This window comes from Strongylocentrotus purpuratus, unplaced genomic scaffold (genome assembly GCF_000002235.5).
Source record: "Strongylocentrotus purpuratus isolate Spur 01 unplaced genomic scaffold, Spur_5.0 spur5_scaffold_16, whole genome shotgun sequence".
NCBI classification, from domain to species: Eukaryota; Metazoa; Echinodermata; class Echinoidea; order Camarodonta; family Strongylocentrotidae; genus Strongylocentrotus; species Strongylocentrotus purpuratus.
In genome coordinates this window covers 3,346,858-3,365,988 of record NW_022145601.1, presented here as the reverse complement: position 1 = coordinate 3,365,988, position 19,131 = coordinate 3,346,858, and the positions used below count along the sequence as shown (strand labels likewise).

Below are 19,131 nucleotides of genomic sequence, written 5' to 3'. Positions count from 1 at the left end.
TCATATTGAGAATATGAAGGCATTTGAAGAGCCATGCTTTTCGGGGAACCTTTTTTCTCTCATATTCTTCCATATTAATTGTGCATAGTAACAATTAAAACGCTCACAAATTATGTTCACCTCTCCCCCGGGACCTCTCCCCAGAACTCAACCTTCTCTCTAATACAGTCAAACTTGTCTATGTACAGCGACCGCCCAAGGGAAACACAAAAAGTGGTCTTTGTAGGCAGATGGTCTTTGAATAGACAGGTTCATTTAGTACATGTTTCAATGAGAAACCATTTTCAAGGGAAACACAAAAAGTGGTCCTTGTAAAGACAGGTGGTCTTTGTAGACAGGTGGTCACTAAAGCAGGTTTGACTGTACATTGATACATTTTCTACCTGCAAACTTTACTAACTCCCATTTAGTTTCCCGGCTAAATAACCCGCCAAACAATTGATCGCTACTTTGCAATGACGCAGCACTGGTGCAATGACGCAGCACTGGTCATCATTCGCACCATGGTGGTCATTGCGAAAGTAGCGGAAGCGAGACGCTGTATCGGGGATTCCCCGTGACGCGTGATGACCACTGATCACTACCACCAATGCAATGCACAGTACAGTACAGGCATTGCACAAATTCAAAGTGAACACGCCCATGGCCCATTTATACATGTTGAATTTTTGCCTTCGATTTGTTGAGTGTTGTTGGCTGCCAAAGAACCTTTTTTTAGTAAGATACATGTATATATTTTTCTTTAATGTCTTAGTTGTAAAATATGAATGAACCATTTATCTGTAATTTCTTCATGCCCCAAGTAGTGGGACCGTTTAAGAAATAAAACGGAACTTTTTATTTCAAAACATGCCCACGTACCGTACGTCTACTGCATGCACTGCACTGCACTTACTTCTCGTAGAGTCGAGTACGTGTACGTGTGGACGGGTAACGCGCCGTTTATATAGAGATGAGCACATTGCACCGGGAAGCTGAAGTCAAAGGAATGGTGGAATTCTGAAGTCGACATTATTAGAGTCTAAATCATTATGAAACGGTAATTTCTTGGTCACTTTTTAAATCAGAGTGAAGACATTTATGTGTATAAGTGACTAATGTGTAGACCTATACTTTTAGGGATTCTCATGAAATAAGCCACTGCAAATTCACTAAAATGTATGTACTATGTTGCGCAATTACCGTTCATGTGTGTGTGTGTAATGCCTAACCTATATATGTAGTACCTACATGTAGCCTATTATTTGGCCTATACGGAAGTACACAGTGTGTCTATATACTTCTCACCCTCTGTAAACATGTTCAATGACCAGCACAGTGGCAGGCAATGGCTAGACTTATTTCACGAGTAGGCCGACTTTGCATTCCGAATTTTTAATTATTACCATTTAACATAAATCCAACCAAGGTGTAGACTAGTCTAGATCTATACTAGAGTCTAGACTAACCTTGTTTAATATGAGGCCACAAACTGGGAGTTGGACATGAGTAAGTGAAGTCTATTCTGAAAACGATGTTCAACGCATGCATTGTCGGTGTTATATTTTATGTTGGGGGGGGGGGGAATGGGTAACGCGACATATGCTCCGCCGACGATTGCTCCGCCGACATTTACTCCGCAAAACGCGACGATTGCTCCGGTGACAAATGCTCCTCGAACCACAGTTGCTCTGCCAACAGTTGCTCCGCCTAAAGCGACACTTGCTCCGGTGACAAATGCTCCTCGAACCACAGTTGCTCCGCCGACAATTGCTCCGGTGACGATTGCTCCGCGACAATTGTTCCCCGACATTTGCTCTGCCGACAATTGCTCCGCAAAACGCGACAATTGCTCCGGTGACAAATGCTCCTCGAACGACAGTTGCTCCGCCTGAAGCGACACTTGCTCCGGTGACATTTGCTCCGCCGACAATTGCTCCACCGACATTTGCTCCGCGACATTTGCTCCACTGGCGATTTCTCCGCCGACATTTGCTCCGCTGACATTTGCTCCACCGACATTTGCTCCGCCGACGTTTGCTCCGCCGACAATTGCTCCGCCGACATTTGCTCCACCGACATTTGCTCCGCGACATTTGCTCCACTGGCGATTTCTCCGCCGACATTTGCTCCGCTGACATTTGCTCCACCGACATTTGCTCCGCCGACGTTTGCTCCGCCGACAATTGCTCCGCCGACATTTGCTCCACTCAAAAAGTTCCCCGTAAAATACAAAGGCTACTTACGACAATAATTGTCGCTGAGCAAATGTCGCGGAGCAATTGTCGCGTTTTGCGTAGTAAATATCGGCGGAACAATCGTGGGTGGAGCATGTGTCATGGAACCGGGGAATGATGTTTAATAAAGGAGGAAGACCACCCTAATTCAATTCAGCAGAAAATGAATGAGACAGGTTGTTGCTTGTTTGAGCAAAAAAAGATTTAAAGGCACACTGCCATACTTGTAGCTACTTGCTCCCTCTATATAGAAAACTTCCCCAATCGGTGCCTGTTGGTCCCCCATGATCCTCTTTTTCTTATGTTAAATGAGAGCTGAGTTAATGAGATAGCCACCTGTCACATTGACCTCGATGGCTCTCTGTGTGGTCTAATCCCTTCTGGCCCAGTAGTGGTGACGGTCTTTAAAACATAAGAAAGTTTTGACATTTTGAAGTTGTCATGCATCATTGAAATTCTGCTTTTATTAAAACAAACTTTATATTACTATTAGGGTGGAAGTCCCTAAATTTATAGCTGAGTGGGCTATGATGTAGTTAAAGAGTCCCTGAATCAGCTAATGTAGCACAGGTAAATTAAGTTGTAGTGAATGTTTGATCAAACGTTTGATCTTTAATTGGGGCCCTTGAGGCATGAGTAGAATTTCCCCCTAAAATCAAGAGCAGGGTGTTTGTGATTATAATGTTTTTGTACTTATTTTTTTTCTTCTAGATGGGGCAGTATAGAGTGCGGCCCATTTTCGTCATCTTTTTGCTGACATCTTTGGCTAAATGTTCTCTATCCCTGCCCATAAATGACCAAGTACCGGTAAGTACAAATATATGTTTGGGAAAAATACTTATTTTTGGTTTGGGGAAATTTAAGTAAAACTGTCTTATGTTTAATTTATGCGAAGGCTTAATGTACATTATATCTTGTTGAATCCTACTCCTAGATCAGAAATGTTCATTTTTGGAAATAAACATCAAGATTTTTAAGACCACAAAATCTTGCCTGATGCACAACATGGCTTTTAGCAAGAAACAATCCTGCGTCTTCCAGCTTACCCTTAGCTTTAATATGTCACTTTGTTCATCATCATCATCTTCAGGTGGCGCTGTAAAGGGCTGCTGTGGTCTTCACGAGAGAACTCTTTCACCTGCCATTTGTGTTGCATCTTTCATTCCTTGTCCAGACACTTTCGTGATATCCTCAGTCCAAGATATTGGTGGACGACCTCTACCCCGTTTTCCTTCGACTGCTCCTTGCAGTATTTGCTTCTCGCAGTATTTGCTTCTCAACAACTTCAGATCTCCTAACAATGTGCCCAAAATAGTTTAGTTTTCTTTCCATGATTCCCCTTCTGATGGTCAAGTCTGTTCCAATCTTTTCCAGGACCCACACATTTGTCTTTTTATCATTCCATGACACCTGCAACAGCCTCCTGAAGCACCACATTTCAAAGGCATCAACTCTCTAATATAGCATTTCAAATAGAATCCTCTCGTAGCTATTTTCTTGGAGACCTGTACATGCAGATTTAGGTCTATCCTTTCGAGTTTCAAAGAAGCTTTATGAACAGTTCAGTATTACTGGCTCTCTTTGGTACCTCAAAACACCACTTTATTGTTTATATTGATGAATACAATTTTACTTTAAAGTATCTTGTCACAAAATTGCCCCAATTATTGATATTTTTTTTAGTCTTTAAAATAATTGGTAGTAGTACATGTAGAAGAATCCATATTCATTGGGTTTCTGCAGAGTGTGAACTTCACAGCAGGTTGTCTTCTTTGTAAATTGATGTACCTGTATGTTGGTTGTTACTATTATATAAGAGAGGTTTTATTACATTCTATTGGCCTAATCTCTCTCTCTTTTGTCTTTTTATAGTTTCTTATTCAGCAAATCTTATTTCTGACTTAACGGTGATATACAGGTACTCTGCTTTCCTTTTTCTTTTTTCCTTCTAGTATCGCACAGCTCGGTCTATGAGATGTTGTAAGTGATAGTGAGTGGTTTCAATCTCAGTGCATGCTAGCCATACATGTAGCCTAATTACTGTCTCATTCTCCTGAAACTTTTGTTTTTAATTTATCAGTATTTCTATTATTTCTTCATTTCATCTAATCCATGTATTAAGTTTTGGGATCTTCCCCATTTTACAGATAAGGATGACTTTATACCCTATTTCTACAGCATGTTATTGTATAGCCACACACACACTGGCCATGGAACGTTTGTGTTCCATGGCTGGGGATGGAACGTTTGTGTTCCATGGCTGGGGGTGCTGTAGAAAAACATTCCCAGCGTTCCAAATCGGTTTACCCAATACCCAGAGTTTATGTTGAAGAGGTATTGTGTAACAGAAATGTAGTTCTTGGAAACACAATGATGAAGCATCAGGAGAAAATCAGTGACTCATGCTACACCAATTCTGTTTATTCATATGAAATTATAAACTTTAGGAGACAGATTTGGGAAGGCTTTAGAGGTACTTGCAGGTTGTATTATCACTCTTTTGGTTGTATCCCTTCATATTTTGAATTATTATTTTGCATGTTTCACATGGGCATGTATAGTACATACCGGTACTTTCTTTACTTTCATTTTTTTTCAATTTGTAGATCGTTCATATATGTTCATATAGTGTACTTTTACAATACTGGGTAATGAAAGTAATAATAATAATAATAATAATAATAATAATAACTTTTATTTACCCAGGGTAGCATGTGACATGAATGCTTAAAAATGAAACCCTCTAAAATATGCCTAAATATGGTTCATTTTTAGAGAATGTTATTAATTGTGTATTTGCTGTGAAGTGAGACATATAATTACCAACTTGAATAGTTGCTAACTCTGTTATAAAAATATGAATGACACATGCACTTCCATGGTCAATTTAATCAAAAACCTTGGTGTCCACCATAACAACCGTTACACAAACTTTAAGAATTAATATTCTTACTTACATAATTATTATTATTGATTGATAGTGATACTGTATGTTCTCCTTGAAGAAGAAAATAAATTTAGAACAATTAACTTTTAATTGTTTTCATTTTTCATGAGAATGCACAATGCCATATAACATTCATCACCCAGTCCTCTAGGGTGGACACCAAAGGTTCATAATTTAAAAAAATATATATATTTGAATAAAAATTGAACAATTCAATGAATTTTATATACACAATGTGGAAAGCCTTTCTTGTGAAAGATTAGAAAGATTATAAATGAAGTTTTCTTAACAAAATTGTATTTTGTATTTTTCATATAACGCATGTTATGGGTGGACACCAAAGAATTTTTAGAATTTCAAACATGCGCTGTTTTTTTAACTATTACATTTCAAGCTTCATCTTTTTTTAATTGATTTGATCCATGGAGTTCTTCCAAGAAATAAACTGGGAATTGTCAAAGTTGTTCATATAATGTGCATTCATCATGCAGAAGCACCAAATGGAACGCGTGTTACATGGTGGACACCATGCATAACAACTGTTACAAGATGTGAAATATTGTGATTATGAAAAAACTTTGCCACGCAACCTAAGATTTTTAATGACATGAGCATAAATAGATTCAGCACTTACTACCAGACAATAATTGAACATCAGATAGTCATACAAATTTAGAGAATACCCATTACCAGGAACTAGGTTTTTTCATGTCACGTTTTGGTGTCCTAAATAGGGCAAAAAAATGGGTTTCACCTTACATAAAAATTTAAACCAGGGGTTTTGAAACACAACGTTATTTAAGTTATCTCCACTACATATCTGCATTAAGACATGGACAAAATTATCACCATAGAATACTCTTTTATTTTTATACTTGGATCTGAAATATCCATGGTGAAATCTCTCCAGTATCATAAAAATACACTGTAGGCCTACAAGATGAAGGTTAAATTCAAGGAAATATGTTCATTCAGGATTTCAGGTATATAAATGTACATGCATGTTTATGTTATTTAAAAAAAAAATTATTTAATGAATGTCAACACATTTTAAAATATTATTTTAAACCCACTGACAAGCTACCCAATGACACTTTTTTGAATTCATCATACTACACTCCCCTCCACACACACATGCATGCACACTTGCCAATTTTTTCTCTGGCACATATGCTTCATGGATAAAATAAATGTTTGAATCATGCATGAATGTAAAAATGAATAATGTGTTAAAATGTACTGTACTTCATACAATGTACATGAGTGGTGATGGGTCTATAATGATCAAAACATTTCAATTTTAAGCAATTTAAATGTTTGTTTGTTTTCTAGGTCAACTGTTTACTATTTTGCCATGCATGTAATGTACATTGTGTCTTGATTGATTTTACATCAAAGCTCCCCAAATCATGTTGCATTAAAATGCAAAGTTGTTGTTGTTCATAAATTTGAGAAAGATGTGAAATGTTACTACTGTACATGTATGTACGTAGTTCAGGAATTAATACAATGCTATACCTACATTACAACAGCTGTGCGTGTATTAGAGGTTTCCATCAGCTAGGCAATCAAAATAATCTCAATCTGTTGAACAGAAAGCTGAAATCAGACAACATGTACAATTGTACATGTAAGCGGAACAAAAATAAACAGGTCTTTAGTAAGTCTGTATTCACTAGTATTATTTTATCATAACAATTAGCTTTTAGCAAGCAGTTTACTACTACTATTATTATTATTATTATTTCCATTATGTATTATTATTTTTGTTATTACTATTATAATTATTGCTATTAGTACAGCTATCATTATTAGTAGTAGAAGTATTATTATTATTATTATCATGATAACTATCACTCTATTACACCTTTACAGGAGGAGACTAGTCATAACTTGACTGAATATGATACTGCGAGACATGTAGGAAGAACGCTCAAGGTAATTAACAAACTATTCGGTTCCTATCTTTGCCTCTCTGCGCTGTTGCTCGTTTACCACACATGTAAATTGTAACATGCAAACAAAGGCTCAGTGGTAGAGCAGTGGTCTCGTAGCCAGGAGGTCCTGGGTTAGAAACCAAGTCATTGCGCTAGTGCCCTTTGGTAAAGCATTAATCCTCATTACCAAGTCCCTCGGAGAGGACATTTAATTGTTCCACACATTTGCCATTCATTTTGCGGTGGTTACTGTGCTATCTGAACAAGCCTAAATTGATAAAGCTCACTGTCTCCTGTTTAACTGAATCTACATGTACATGTATGTCAGGATGATGAAACATGATATCTTAAAACTACAGGTACACTTTTCATTTTTTCTTTTTTTCAGGCGATTGTCTGGGAACCTTTGTGAGTTTGGTAGAACCCTATAAGGAGAATTTTTTTGTCATTTTTAGGAAGGTTTATTGATGCAGAGCAAATCCTCAGTCCCTATCAGTTTGGTTTGGCATTTGGGCATTCTTTATTGTTTTACATAAAGATCTACAGGAAGATGAAGAAAATAATTTGTTTTCTTGTTTATTTATGTCAGGCGAGTGTTTGGGATTCGTGTGAGTTTGGTGATACCCTAGCGCCCTATGATGAGAGCTGTCCCAATGGAGCCGAGGACATCCTACCATGTAACCCAGGACAGCTTAAGGTTCAGGAATGCATTGGACAAGATCGTGACACATCAAGAATGTAAGCCTTCTCTATTTAATACTGAAAACTTTCATTGGTTTGTTGTCGTACAAATTTAGGAACTTCTACCAACCTTGATACCTACCTTCTACCTACCAAAAGCTTCAAAAACACTCTATAATTTCTGAACTGTAATGGTCACACTTTAAGATGTAGATGTAGACACTTTGAGATGTACATTATTGAATCACATGGTAATCCTAGTTTTGTACATTTAACAAGTTGAAGTTGAATTGAGCGAAAGCAGACAATGAGTAGAATCAGGTTGTTGGAAGTTTTAAAACATTCTGATTGAGGCTAAGAAAATTTAAAATGTGTGAACGTGTGGTTCATGTACAGTTTGTGCACAATTGGCCGTCATTCAACTGTGTTGAGGTTTCATGAAGAAGAAAAAAAATCTTTCATCACTCTGTTTATCTTGAAATAGAAGAGTTATCTGACATTTTTACTTTAAAACATTTTTATACTTGTAACTTTCATATTGATGCTTACCCTATATAGTTTAACCTTTCATCAATCTCTGATTTTTCATGTATGCTGTATTTGAAATACATGTTGGATAATTCACATTATTGCAAGTTTGACAAATATTTGTACTCTGACTAAAGGGACTAAAGGTCGATGTAACAAAAGACAAGTTGACACCTTTGCCATTTTCTTTTCCTGGGCAGGGACATTTAAAATACCAAGTTATCCTCCATGTGGGCCATAGTAGTAAATTGATCATTCTAAGTGCATTGTAGACAGAAAAACAAACAAAATCATTCACACAATTTATTCATGTTCATTATCTTCAATTTACCTGTACTTAAAAAACTGTACAGATGTTCAATACATGTAGTTCTTTCAATGAATTAATTTAACAAGCTTGTTTACAAAGATGTAATGTACATGTACAGGTTTGTGAATATGGACGAGCTTCACACAACAAAATGATAAAATGATTTTGATAAAACATTGTCAATATGAGGGAATTATATGTACACATTTACATGAACATGTAGTTGTTATTTGTATGAAAGGAACAATGAATTCAACTGCCAGTACTCTGAATATGTAAGCCATTGACTCAGCGCACTATTGAAATCTAATGGCCTTGAGTCGTCTCCTTGCCCTGCTTATCGTAGGTTGATTGTATTATTTGTGCTACATGTACACAATGTACGTGCTCGCTTCCAAAGATCACATTCCATTCATATGATTCACTGACACATACAGAATGTATGAATAGAATGGTGGAGTGGAGATGATTAATAAAACCCTTATCGATTGCGGTTAGCATGCATCAATTTAATCATTGTACATGTAATATACATGTACATGAATTGCCACGTTGCATTTCAAATTATTTTTGAATGTTAACGTGAAGGATCATTTTTTTTATTTTCATTAAATTCACACAAAGAAATATACAATATGAATTATATCATTATTTTGTGTTTCTACCAAGTTCATTTAACAGAAAAATGAGAATCATAGTTTGGGTAACCAACAGAGTTAATACAAATATCATAATTCCCTGAATCATGCCAACATTATGATAAGAGGAACAACATCTCATGAAACTCAAGCTAAGAAACAATACATTTCAAAACCAAAATACAACGAGACCTGTATTCATGAGCTAATTGTACCATCTTTTAATGTTTGCTCAGGTGTGACCCGTGTCCCCAAAAGTTCTACCAGAAGTATTATAACAGGTGCACCCAATGTCACCCGTGCTCCGAGTGTGGTCCCAACGAACAGATCAAGCAGCCATGCACCGATGAAACGGACACAGACTGTGAGAGCATTATACCACCGGACCCTGTCCCTACTACCACCCCGACACCGACCACTGATGCCCCAGTGCCAAGTCTTACAACTCAGATTATAGATGAAAGTACCCCTAGGGTACCAGATGCTACTACTACTGCGTCCACTCCGCAAACTACCAGGAAGGGACCATTTTATACTCAATTTCCAACGATCTCAACAACTCAAAACATCTCTGCCCTGGAACCAGGCACAAGTTTAAACAGAGGTAATGTACCTACATGTATGGATGTAATTCAAAAGTATCTAATCTTAAAAAAGTGATGTCATTTGCTACGTTCTAATTTGGTAATCATATTGGTGTGTATTCTTGAAACACTATGCTTTCTTTTATGTTAGCTAGCTCTACAGCCTACTCTACACTACATCAATCTTGATATTCTTATGACATCTACTTGCACTGTGAAACTAACTACAGCTATGCATTTCCTTGTATTTTTATTTTTTATTTATTAGTTTTTTTGTTCTCCTTCAGCAAAGGCCATTATTGTTTGCTTCGCCTGTTCCTTTAGTTTCCCTTTTCCCCTCTTGTAATAAAAAGATAATTTCCGATGTACGTATGCCCATGAAAGCTCTTTCATTGATTGCCCCATAAAAACGTTCATGATGCTGGATGAATTACAATTATATGCTCGTATAAAATTCAACCAATACCAAAACTTCACATTAAGAGGTGCACACCGTCTTATTTCTTGTTTGTTCGATCTTATGTTTGATCCTATATTTGACCTTATGTATGTTTGATCTCACTCTTATTTTTATTATTATATGCTGTATGCATGATTTATTGAATAAAGAACAGATGTATAAGTTGTGTGTTTATTATAAGTTTTGGTAAATATTTTTTTTAGTCAGACTTATGATGCGCTTAGAGATACTGTATATTGTGTATTATTATTATTATTACTTGTACATAATTTATGATTTTGTATGTAAATTGATTATTTTTTCTTCATTTCATGTATTATCAGTTGGTAATTTCAGTGTTTGGTTTTTCTTTTTTCTTATGTAGGGACATCACAAACTTCTATAGGGATTTTGGTATTTGCTTTCATTGCATGTATTGTCGCCAGCATTCTATTTATTCTGCTCTGGAAAACCTGTAATAAATTAGAAAATGAACAGAGGAGAAATAGCGGTAAGTGAAGTAAATTTGGTACATTCTTCCAAATTTTAATAAAATCATATTTTCTTGAGTGTAATACCACAGCCACACCACTAAACCAACTCCGAACCGACTGATAACTTACAAAATATTTGCCATTTGTGGTAATTCAATTGTTTGCCTTAATTGTTGGTCTGGGCCCCATTTCATAAAATTTTCTTTTCATTAACAAGTTACATGAAATATTTGTTCTTTCTTCACAGTATGTAGAAAAATGACCTGTTTGATATTAAAGCTTTCACTTGCTGTGCTGCAAGTTTCCTCAGACCTACAGTATGTCATAGTGAAGCTGGTTAATTTTCTACTGATTGTGAAGAAAGAATGATTCTATTCTAGTTACATGCATCACCAATTAGATGAACCCTGTCAGCAAACTAAAAATTTCCAATACTTGTTGTAAGCTACAGAAATTGTTGGATTTGATTGGCAATGAGCAACTTTGTAATGGGGATGCATGTGACATTTGAATATAGGTAAAAAGTTTTATGAAACAGGGCTTGGGTTTTGGTTCCATTCATATGTCTGTGGTATGAGTTTTTTAACAAGTGAGTGTAAGTTGTTGAAAGGCATCGTTTAACAATGCTAAATCTGAGATGCACGGCCCTACGTGTTATCAGTGTCTGTGATATGGTGTAATATTGAAGCCCTAAAAACATTGCGCTTCAAAATGATCAAGAAGTTCCTCAAAAAATTAAAAATCTTTGAGTGACCAGTTTTACCAAACTCGTTTTCCCCAATAGACTGTAGTGTTATGAAAACAATTAGGAAAACACAAAATTTGATTTGGATTTCCAATCATAAATATCTTGATAATCAGACAGGCGATCGGCTTGTAAAAGTCATGGGGTTCCTGACTGACCTAAAGGTTTATAATTATGATTGCAGCATGAGCTAAATCCAGGATTTTGTTTTAAGGATCTGAGACAAAGTTACCCAATCCCTTTAAAGGGAAATTAAAGGAGAAGTGGATAAACCAGTAGTGATTTATCCACTACTCCACGAGACCTCCACATAGTTTGCAGTTCAAGTCCTGCTGTGGAACCAATCTCCTCTGCCGAGACATTAATCTACATTTGCCACTCTCCACCCAGGTGAAGTAAATGGGTACCCTGTAGGAAGGAATTCCTTGAATGCTTTAGCGCCTTAATTAATATGGTGGCTCAGCTACAGCCAGGGTAGTAAAATGATACTTTGTATTTTAAAAGCGCAGTAGAGTATATTCATTATAGAAACTGCGCTACATAAATAGACCTGTTCCTTTATGTTTTTTAGTACGGAGCAAATACATGTAGTACACCTGTAGATGTTCTTAACAGACAATATGTCACTGAGTTACCAATTCGTAGTTTAATGATTTCAACTTTCTGTTCATTGCACTCCACAGATTTGGCTCAGAGACTGGCATCGCAGAGTAACTCTAGCCCTGTTCCAAACGTGAGGGGGTCAAATAGTGGTCTAGAGTTTGACGGATCATTGGGTGATGATGCAGGGTCTCCAGCAGCAGAGGGGAATAGTGGTCTTGAGCCAGAAAGATTGTTGGGTGATGATGAAGGGCCACCAGCAGCAGAGGGGAGTAAACAAAATGTAGTTGTGGATTGCCCAGAAGATGAAAGAGATCTGTGGAGTAGAGGATTGGATAGTTTAAGATCCCTTCTTCCCCGAAATGTTGTTAAGGACTCAAGGACTCACACAAAAAAAGATGCGAAAAGAAAGCAACGGGTGTCTTTCCATAAAATTATATCAGATCGCTCTGGCAAAAAACCATCGATTGACATTGAGAGCTTACAGCCGGGAGATAGGACTAAATTTCAGAAGCATGAAGGCACTGAAGAGGGGAGACATTTAAGAGATGAAGACGTTCTTCATGGTTCTGGAATTCCTCCGCCAGGCAATAGGAGAGCCAGTGATGATCTTCATCTGGAAAATGAAAATATTCAGCCATCCACTATCACCACTGCAGATGTGCATAACTTGAAAGACCCACAGAGGGCAAGAGAAAGTGGAGACGGTGAGAGCTTGCAGATGGGCGACGTTGTTCGTGATGGTCATGTCTCCCGCGATCCCAATCCAGGGGATCAAGATGACCCCAGAAATCACCACGGTCAAGATAATGATCCTTCCCACCAATCTCCAACTGATGATTTACATTGGCCAGCAGAAAAGGTCCCAGGATCATCTGCTTTGCCACCAAGTAGAACAGATGGGAATGTATCTTCTACCAACATGACACCGTTAGACAATGACGTGCATGGTGATGCAGAAAAGGTCCCAGAAACATTGCAAGAAACAGATGCAATAGGCCCCAACGTAGTGACTGATGCACCGTTAGATAATACTGCACGTAGGGATCATGAGGACAATCCTCGAACCTTGCGCTCGTCGGCCCCTATGGCTGATCAAGAAGAATGGCTAGAAGAACAAGAAGCAACAGAAGCCAACAATGAGTTAGACAAAAATACACCAATTGCAGAAACTGATGAAGATGTCCTGCAGAGGTTGACCGAGCCAGGGGCAACTGTTGACGATAAAAATGACGGAAACGCTACCCCTGCAGCTGAAGACACGCCAGTCAGTGATAATAGGGTATTGAGATTTCTGAAGTTGAGGCCCTCTCAATTCTTCAAGAAGCAGAGGAGGAAAAGTCATGATGACCAACCTGTTCAACAGACACAGCCGTTATTACGAAACAAGGGTAGGTAGAAAATACTATCTTTGTGGTTCTGTTCAATGAAGGTTAATTACGTCTTATGCACCAATAGTTGCACTTTTTTGGTATTCCTACAAATGATTTGGACTTTTTCATACAGTGCTTGTGAAATATCGTTAAATAAACCTGTTTCTTGCTATATCTACATTCTTGAGTTTAAAAACAAAATACACATAAAGTTTCCATGAGAACAGAAACATTAGATATCTTTATATTTATAGATTCTGTTTACATTTTCAGAATTGGTGATAAATTGCATCCGGTGTGCCGTCTTAAGAGCATGTTCCGGTTTTGCGCCAAAAATATTGCTGTTATATTCCATCTAATTTGTTATGTGCCATTAATTCTCCTTACTTTTTTTCCCTTCATTTTAGATCAAATGGTGAATGAGAAGTGTGTAGAATATGTGGCAGATAAATTGAAGCTGACTAAATTGGACAAGTTATGCAGGGAACTTGGACTCAAGGAGACAGAGGTAGAAAACTACAAGTATGAGCTGAAGGGTCAACATTACAATGGCTCGGAACTTGTTTTCAAAATGCTTGTGAAAATAAGAGAAATACAAGGAAAAGAATTTACATATGACAGGTTAGACACAGCCCTTCGTAAGAGTCACAACGCTGATGTCGCTCATGAAATGGTTCGCAAGTTCCTCCGGTAATCGCTCGAGCAAACTTGGACTGTCATATGCTCCAAGAGCAAAGTGCTGCAATCCCTCACCTACTGAGCTGCTAATGTGTGTACTCATTTCGTTCATGAGGTGTGGCGATAGAATGGTTTGATCCCGTGGCAGTGGTTGTGTAGGTCATCATGGGTTTAAGCCTCATCACGTCACTGATTTCTTTTGTAATGGAGGAGAAAATGGAGACCAGGGGAGTGTTTCACAAAGACAGATCCACTTTAAGTTGGACTGCAATATGGCAGGCCATTCATGCCACTGTTTGCTCCCACCATTTACTGGCATTTGTCTCTCGAGGGATATACAAATCATTTATATATTTTTTTTTTAATGCTGCCAATATTTTTTTTTTTGTAATCGTTCAACTCTACTACAGGGTGCACCAAAAACATGTAGCTGGTGTTCAGAAGTGGAAAAAGAATGCTAGCAAATGTAAATTTTGCTCAAAAATAAAATTCATTAAAAAATGGAATTGTAGATGTACATTTACATGACATTTGAAAAAAAATATATATATATATCAACAGCTCCATTTGTGTGAACCTTCACTTGCCTGATAAAACAGCACTGCAAGTGTTTTTAGTTTTTTATTTTGGTAACACACTGTATTGTAATAACTATCAGTCTAAATTCACCTTGCTTTTTTTAGAAAAGACATAAAGAATTCTAGATGATACTTAAGTCAGCATTTTTGTTCAAAATCATTCACAATTTCGCCATGTATAGTCTGGTTATCTAACTGCCGATACGTTTGTTTCATACTATAGTACTGGTGACATTCCAAGATTGAAATCATGCAAAAAATATACTGAAATATATCAACAGCTCCATTTTTGTAAACCTTCACTAGCCTAATAATTATAATAGCAGTGCAAGGTTTTTTGTAACACACTGTATTGTAATATATACCGGTATATATTTTGAATTACTTGTAAGAAATTTATTTTTCATACCTTTGCAATTTCAGTCTTTCTTTCAAACAAATTTAACTTAACCTTCACACTGCTAGATACGGTTAAAGATTCATGTTCTATTTGATACACTAGTTGAAAATTCATTTGCACTGTTTACCTCTCTGATGTATACAGTGTAGTACTATTTGTATGTGTACTGTACTAATTTTCTACTGATTTTTTGTTATACATTTTCTAAATCCTTCTGTTATATGATAAATTATACGATTATACATGTACAGTATATGTTGATAATTCAGCATGAATTTGGCTATTTTAAAAAGCTTCAGTTAGACACAATCTCAAGCTTTTTATTTAAAAACTAGAAGAAAATGATTGAATATGTTTTTCATGTGATTGCAAAGCAAGAAAATGATATCATTGCCTTTATTTTGCCAAGGAAGAAATTATGCTTGCCTGCCATCGATACATATATCTTCAACTGACAAATATCTTTGAAGTTAGTAGTTACTATTGTTATGCACAGTGTATGTTGTCATAAATTTAGAATCTGACATTTTGCATACAGTTATTTCTTTACAGCTTACAGCAAGTTAATTCATTGTCTTGTATGTACTTATTCTAAATAATTGTATGCTACTGGCTTTGTTTGCATTGTAATGAAAAAATGAAAGCATACATTTCTATGCATTATTCTAGGTATTCATGTTGGAACTTGTATTGACCTATTATTAAATGTAGTTAGATAATATTTAGATTATTTACTTACTGGTATTCTTTTATAAACTCATACTGTGCATTTTCTCACTTCCGACTAAAACCATTTACATTATATACACATACTTCTACGCTGGCTTGAAGATGGTCCGTCCCGTACAGAAGCAGGTTTTTTTTATACAGGTCTATGGTACAAAATATAGTGAAAACATTTTTATATTTTAGGGTGAATAGGTGTTTTTGGTAACAGTTATATGATTATGTAGTTGTTTCTTTTGTAGAGGAGAGAGAAACAAGTACAGGTAATATAAAAGTGTGTATGTATATCTATTATAGTTTACATGTAGTTGCACTATTTATATTGAGAAAAAAAGTTATCTTTTAAATGCCAAATCGGCAAGTATTTTCAAAGAATTTTTTAATGAAATTCAACATTTTCTTTCTTTAAACAAAACACCTTATATCATAATTGTTTTTAAAAAATACCGTAGATAATATTTTCTGTGATAGCTGTATTCAAGCATATGCTGTCTTTCATTTTCTGAGTGAGCTGCCAAAAGGATTACCCAACTAAGTACCAAGAACCATGTGCCCTGTTAGTAATAGTATTCACATTATAGCTATATGTAGAGAATATATTGCTCAATATTCTAGTTATGAAGGGCATATACCGGTTTTTGTATTCAGAATTTTTGAATAAAATTCAACATTTTCTTAATCAAAACACTTTATAACAGTTTTTGTTTAAAACCGGTAGATAAAATTTTCTGTGAAAGCTGTATTCAGTATTTTTGTATTCTAACAGAAACTGTCTTTCATCTTTTGATAAAACCATGTGCCTCTGTAAGTAATGGTACGGTACCAGGTATTCACTTTATAGAAAATACACCTCTCGATATTCTTGTTTTGCCAATATTTACTTATAATCGTTTTTATACATTGTATTATGTTTTTACCTGAAAGGTCTGATTCAAGCGCATTCGAAATGCAAATACATAGAAATTATATCATAGAGTATGAAGTTATTATGACTACTTCAATGTGTTATTATGACTACTTAAATGTGTGTATGTGGAGAAATGTTTGAAATTGGCATTTTCTAAGATGAAAGTCCAGTGCATGTACATGTATATCAGTATCTTATATTTACATGTAATTGTATGCAGTATATTTCAACCTGGCAGCTAATTTATTATGTTTGATACATTTTCTTATTGTATAATTATGTTGGTGTATACTTATCAGTAGCTTCAAAAGCAATTAGATATAAAGGTAGCCTAGCAAAAAGTGGCATATAAAGATGCCAGAAATCGAAAGTCAAACTTAGTGCAGTTTATTCTAAAATCATCTCACATCCTATCAGTTATGACAAGATTCTCTTACACATATGTACGAATATTACTTGCTAATTGTTTTTCTGTTGATTTGAATGTGAAAAACCTGTTTGTATTTTCAGTTTTAAATAAAGATGCTGCAAATTATTATTCTAACATGCCATGTATATAATTTGGAAGTAATTGTTATACTGAATAAGTTGATGTGTATCCGTCACCATTCCACTAATTTATTAAGGCCATGCACCCCCTCCCCCTTCTCTCCATTCCATCATTTTAGTTATTACCGTAATGCCTCTCCTTTACTCTTGTTCTTTCCCTCTCAGTGTTCTTGCCCTCCTACTCTCTTCTTGTTCCCTCTTCCCCTCGTTCATTCCTTCTCTATCTCCCTCTCCTCTCTTTCTCTCATCTGGTCTATTCCCCTCTTCTCCTCTCATACCCCCTTCCTCATCCGAACACTCTCCTCCCACCCACCTGCTCCTCACCTCACCTCAATCTTTCTATTTTCCCTCTTGCTCCCATCACTTTTCTCTCACCCTCGTATAAGCTCCTTGCTCTCTCTCTCCCTCTCTATCTTACACACACACAGGCACTCAATCACTAACACTCTCTCCCTATCCCTCCCTCTCCTCCCCTCTCTCTATCTCTCTCTCTCTCTCTCTCTCTCTCTCTCTCTCTCTCTTTCATTCTCAAATCATCAGCATAAAAAAGGGATAAAACAAAAGCCATGTAGAAAATTATGTCTTTTTTAAAATTATCCTTGCTCTTTACTTTTCAATATTTTGAACATTTTCTTGCATTGGAATATGAATTTATGAGGAGTTGAACGACATCTTGAATCACTCTAGCATCACTAAATATTTATAGCGTATTAGAAAATACATCATCATGAAGGCAGTTCTGGCTTTTTTTTTAATCACCACATCTGTAGTTGGGGAGTATTGTATACCTTTAGGTACAATCTTCAATTATCATGGCAGTTCTTTATATTAAACGATCTGATTATACGTTGTAAAATGTCAATATTGACTTTATATGTACTTAATTTTTGTACTTAGTTATTTAAATATACGATATTCACATTGAAACTGAAATCAATAATTTAAGTATGGTAATTAAGATATATTTCATGTTGTGTTCACTTTTCTATTTGACAAAGTTTTTGTTGTTATCGAATTTATGTTTTAACACTATTGGATGCAACAATGATTAAATAAATATTAAAAATGCATGTATTTACGGCGAATCAAAAACCCTTCTTTGTTATCATTTTTGGTCCAACCTTACATTTCATTATAACCATTAGGTAACAGATACGTATTTAGCACACACCCACATGGACAATGCTAAAAAGACGAGTATGACAAAAATATTCAAATTTCATTGGCAATAAGTTTGCAACCCTCTGCCCTTTATAGCAAGATTTATCGACTTTACTTTAGGCCCAATTATATGGAAATACATGCATGGTAGTCCTACTTGACGATACTATACAGTACATAACTTCTAGCAAAATGTTATTTATTTGAAAATCAAAATATGTGTATTTGATAGGATTCACAAAATTCTTGAAAACAAACTTATGAATTTCAGTTTGGTAGGCCAAACTTTATCATGGGTATCAATTTTTCCATTGGAAAAAGTACAAGTCTCGCAGGCAACAAAATGGCATATTTCTTCCTATTTTAACACATATCAATTAAATAATACAAAGACATTTTTAATTTGCAATTATGTACTTGTAAAACTTTTACTGGAACTTTCCTTTCCGTTGTAGCGGAAGAATTCTTCTCCCCAATGATTAAGTGAGACAAAAATCATGAACATATCATGAAATTATAATTTGGAAGATATTTTTCAAAGTGTGTATTTCTTTATACGCACTGTGGTAATAGTATATTTGTAAAGCGCTATATAAAAATTAAATATTATTATTATTATTTCGTGTAAAATCTTTATTTT

General features: G+C 35.9%; 1 protein-coding gene across 2 annotated transcripts; it reads left to right on the top strand.

Moving 5' to 3' along the window:
- The first annotated feature begins 624 nt into the window (after positions 1-624).
- On the top strand, positions 625-18,404 carry LOC100893215. 2 transcript variants are annotated; one of them, XM_030986544.1, is made up of 8 exons: positions 625-717; positions 2,928-3,023; positions 7,039-7,101; positions 7,690-7,838; positions 9,494-9,861; positions 10,666-10,791; positions 12,203-13,510; positions 13,900-18,404. In XM_030986544.1, the coding sequence occupies exons 1-8, from the start codon at positions 643-645 to the stop codon at positions 14,184-14,186; spliced, it is 2,472 nt and encodes an 823-aa protein (XP_030842404.1). In that variant the 5' UTR covers positions 625-642; the 3' UTR covers positions 14,187-18,404. The 2 variants fall into 2 exon arrangements, with proteins under 2 accessions (XP_030842404.1, XP_011667840.2); XM_011669538.2 differs by lacking the exon at positions 625-717 and adding an exon at positions 942-1,039.
- Positions 18,405-19,131: the final 727 nt, after the last annotated feature.

Coding starts and splice junctions, on each gene's coding strand:
- LOC100893215 (XM_030986544.1), top strand. CDS start 643: ATGGCCCATTTATACATGTTGAATTTTTGCCTTCGATTTGTTGAGTGT. Junction 7,839..9,493: donor GATCGTGACACATCAAGAAT/GTAAGCCTTCTC, acceptor ATGTTTGCTCAG/GTGTGACCCGTGTCCCCAAA. Junction 9,862..10,665: donor AGGCACAAGTTTAAACAGAG/GTAATGTACCTA, acceptor TTTCTTATGTAG/GGACATCACAAACTTCTATA.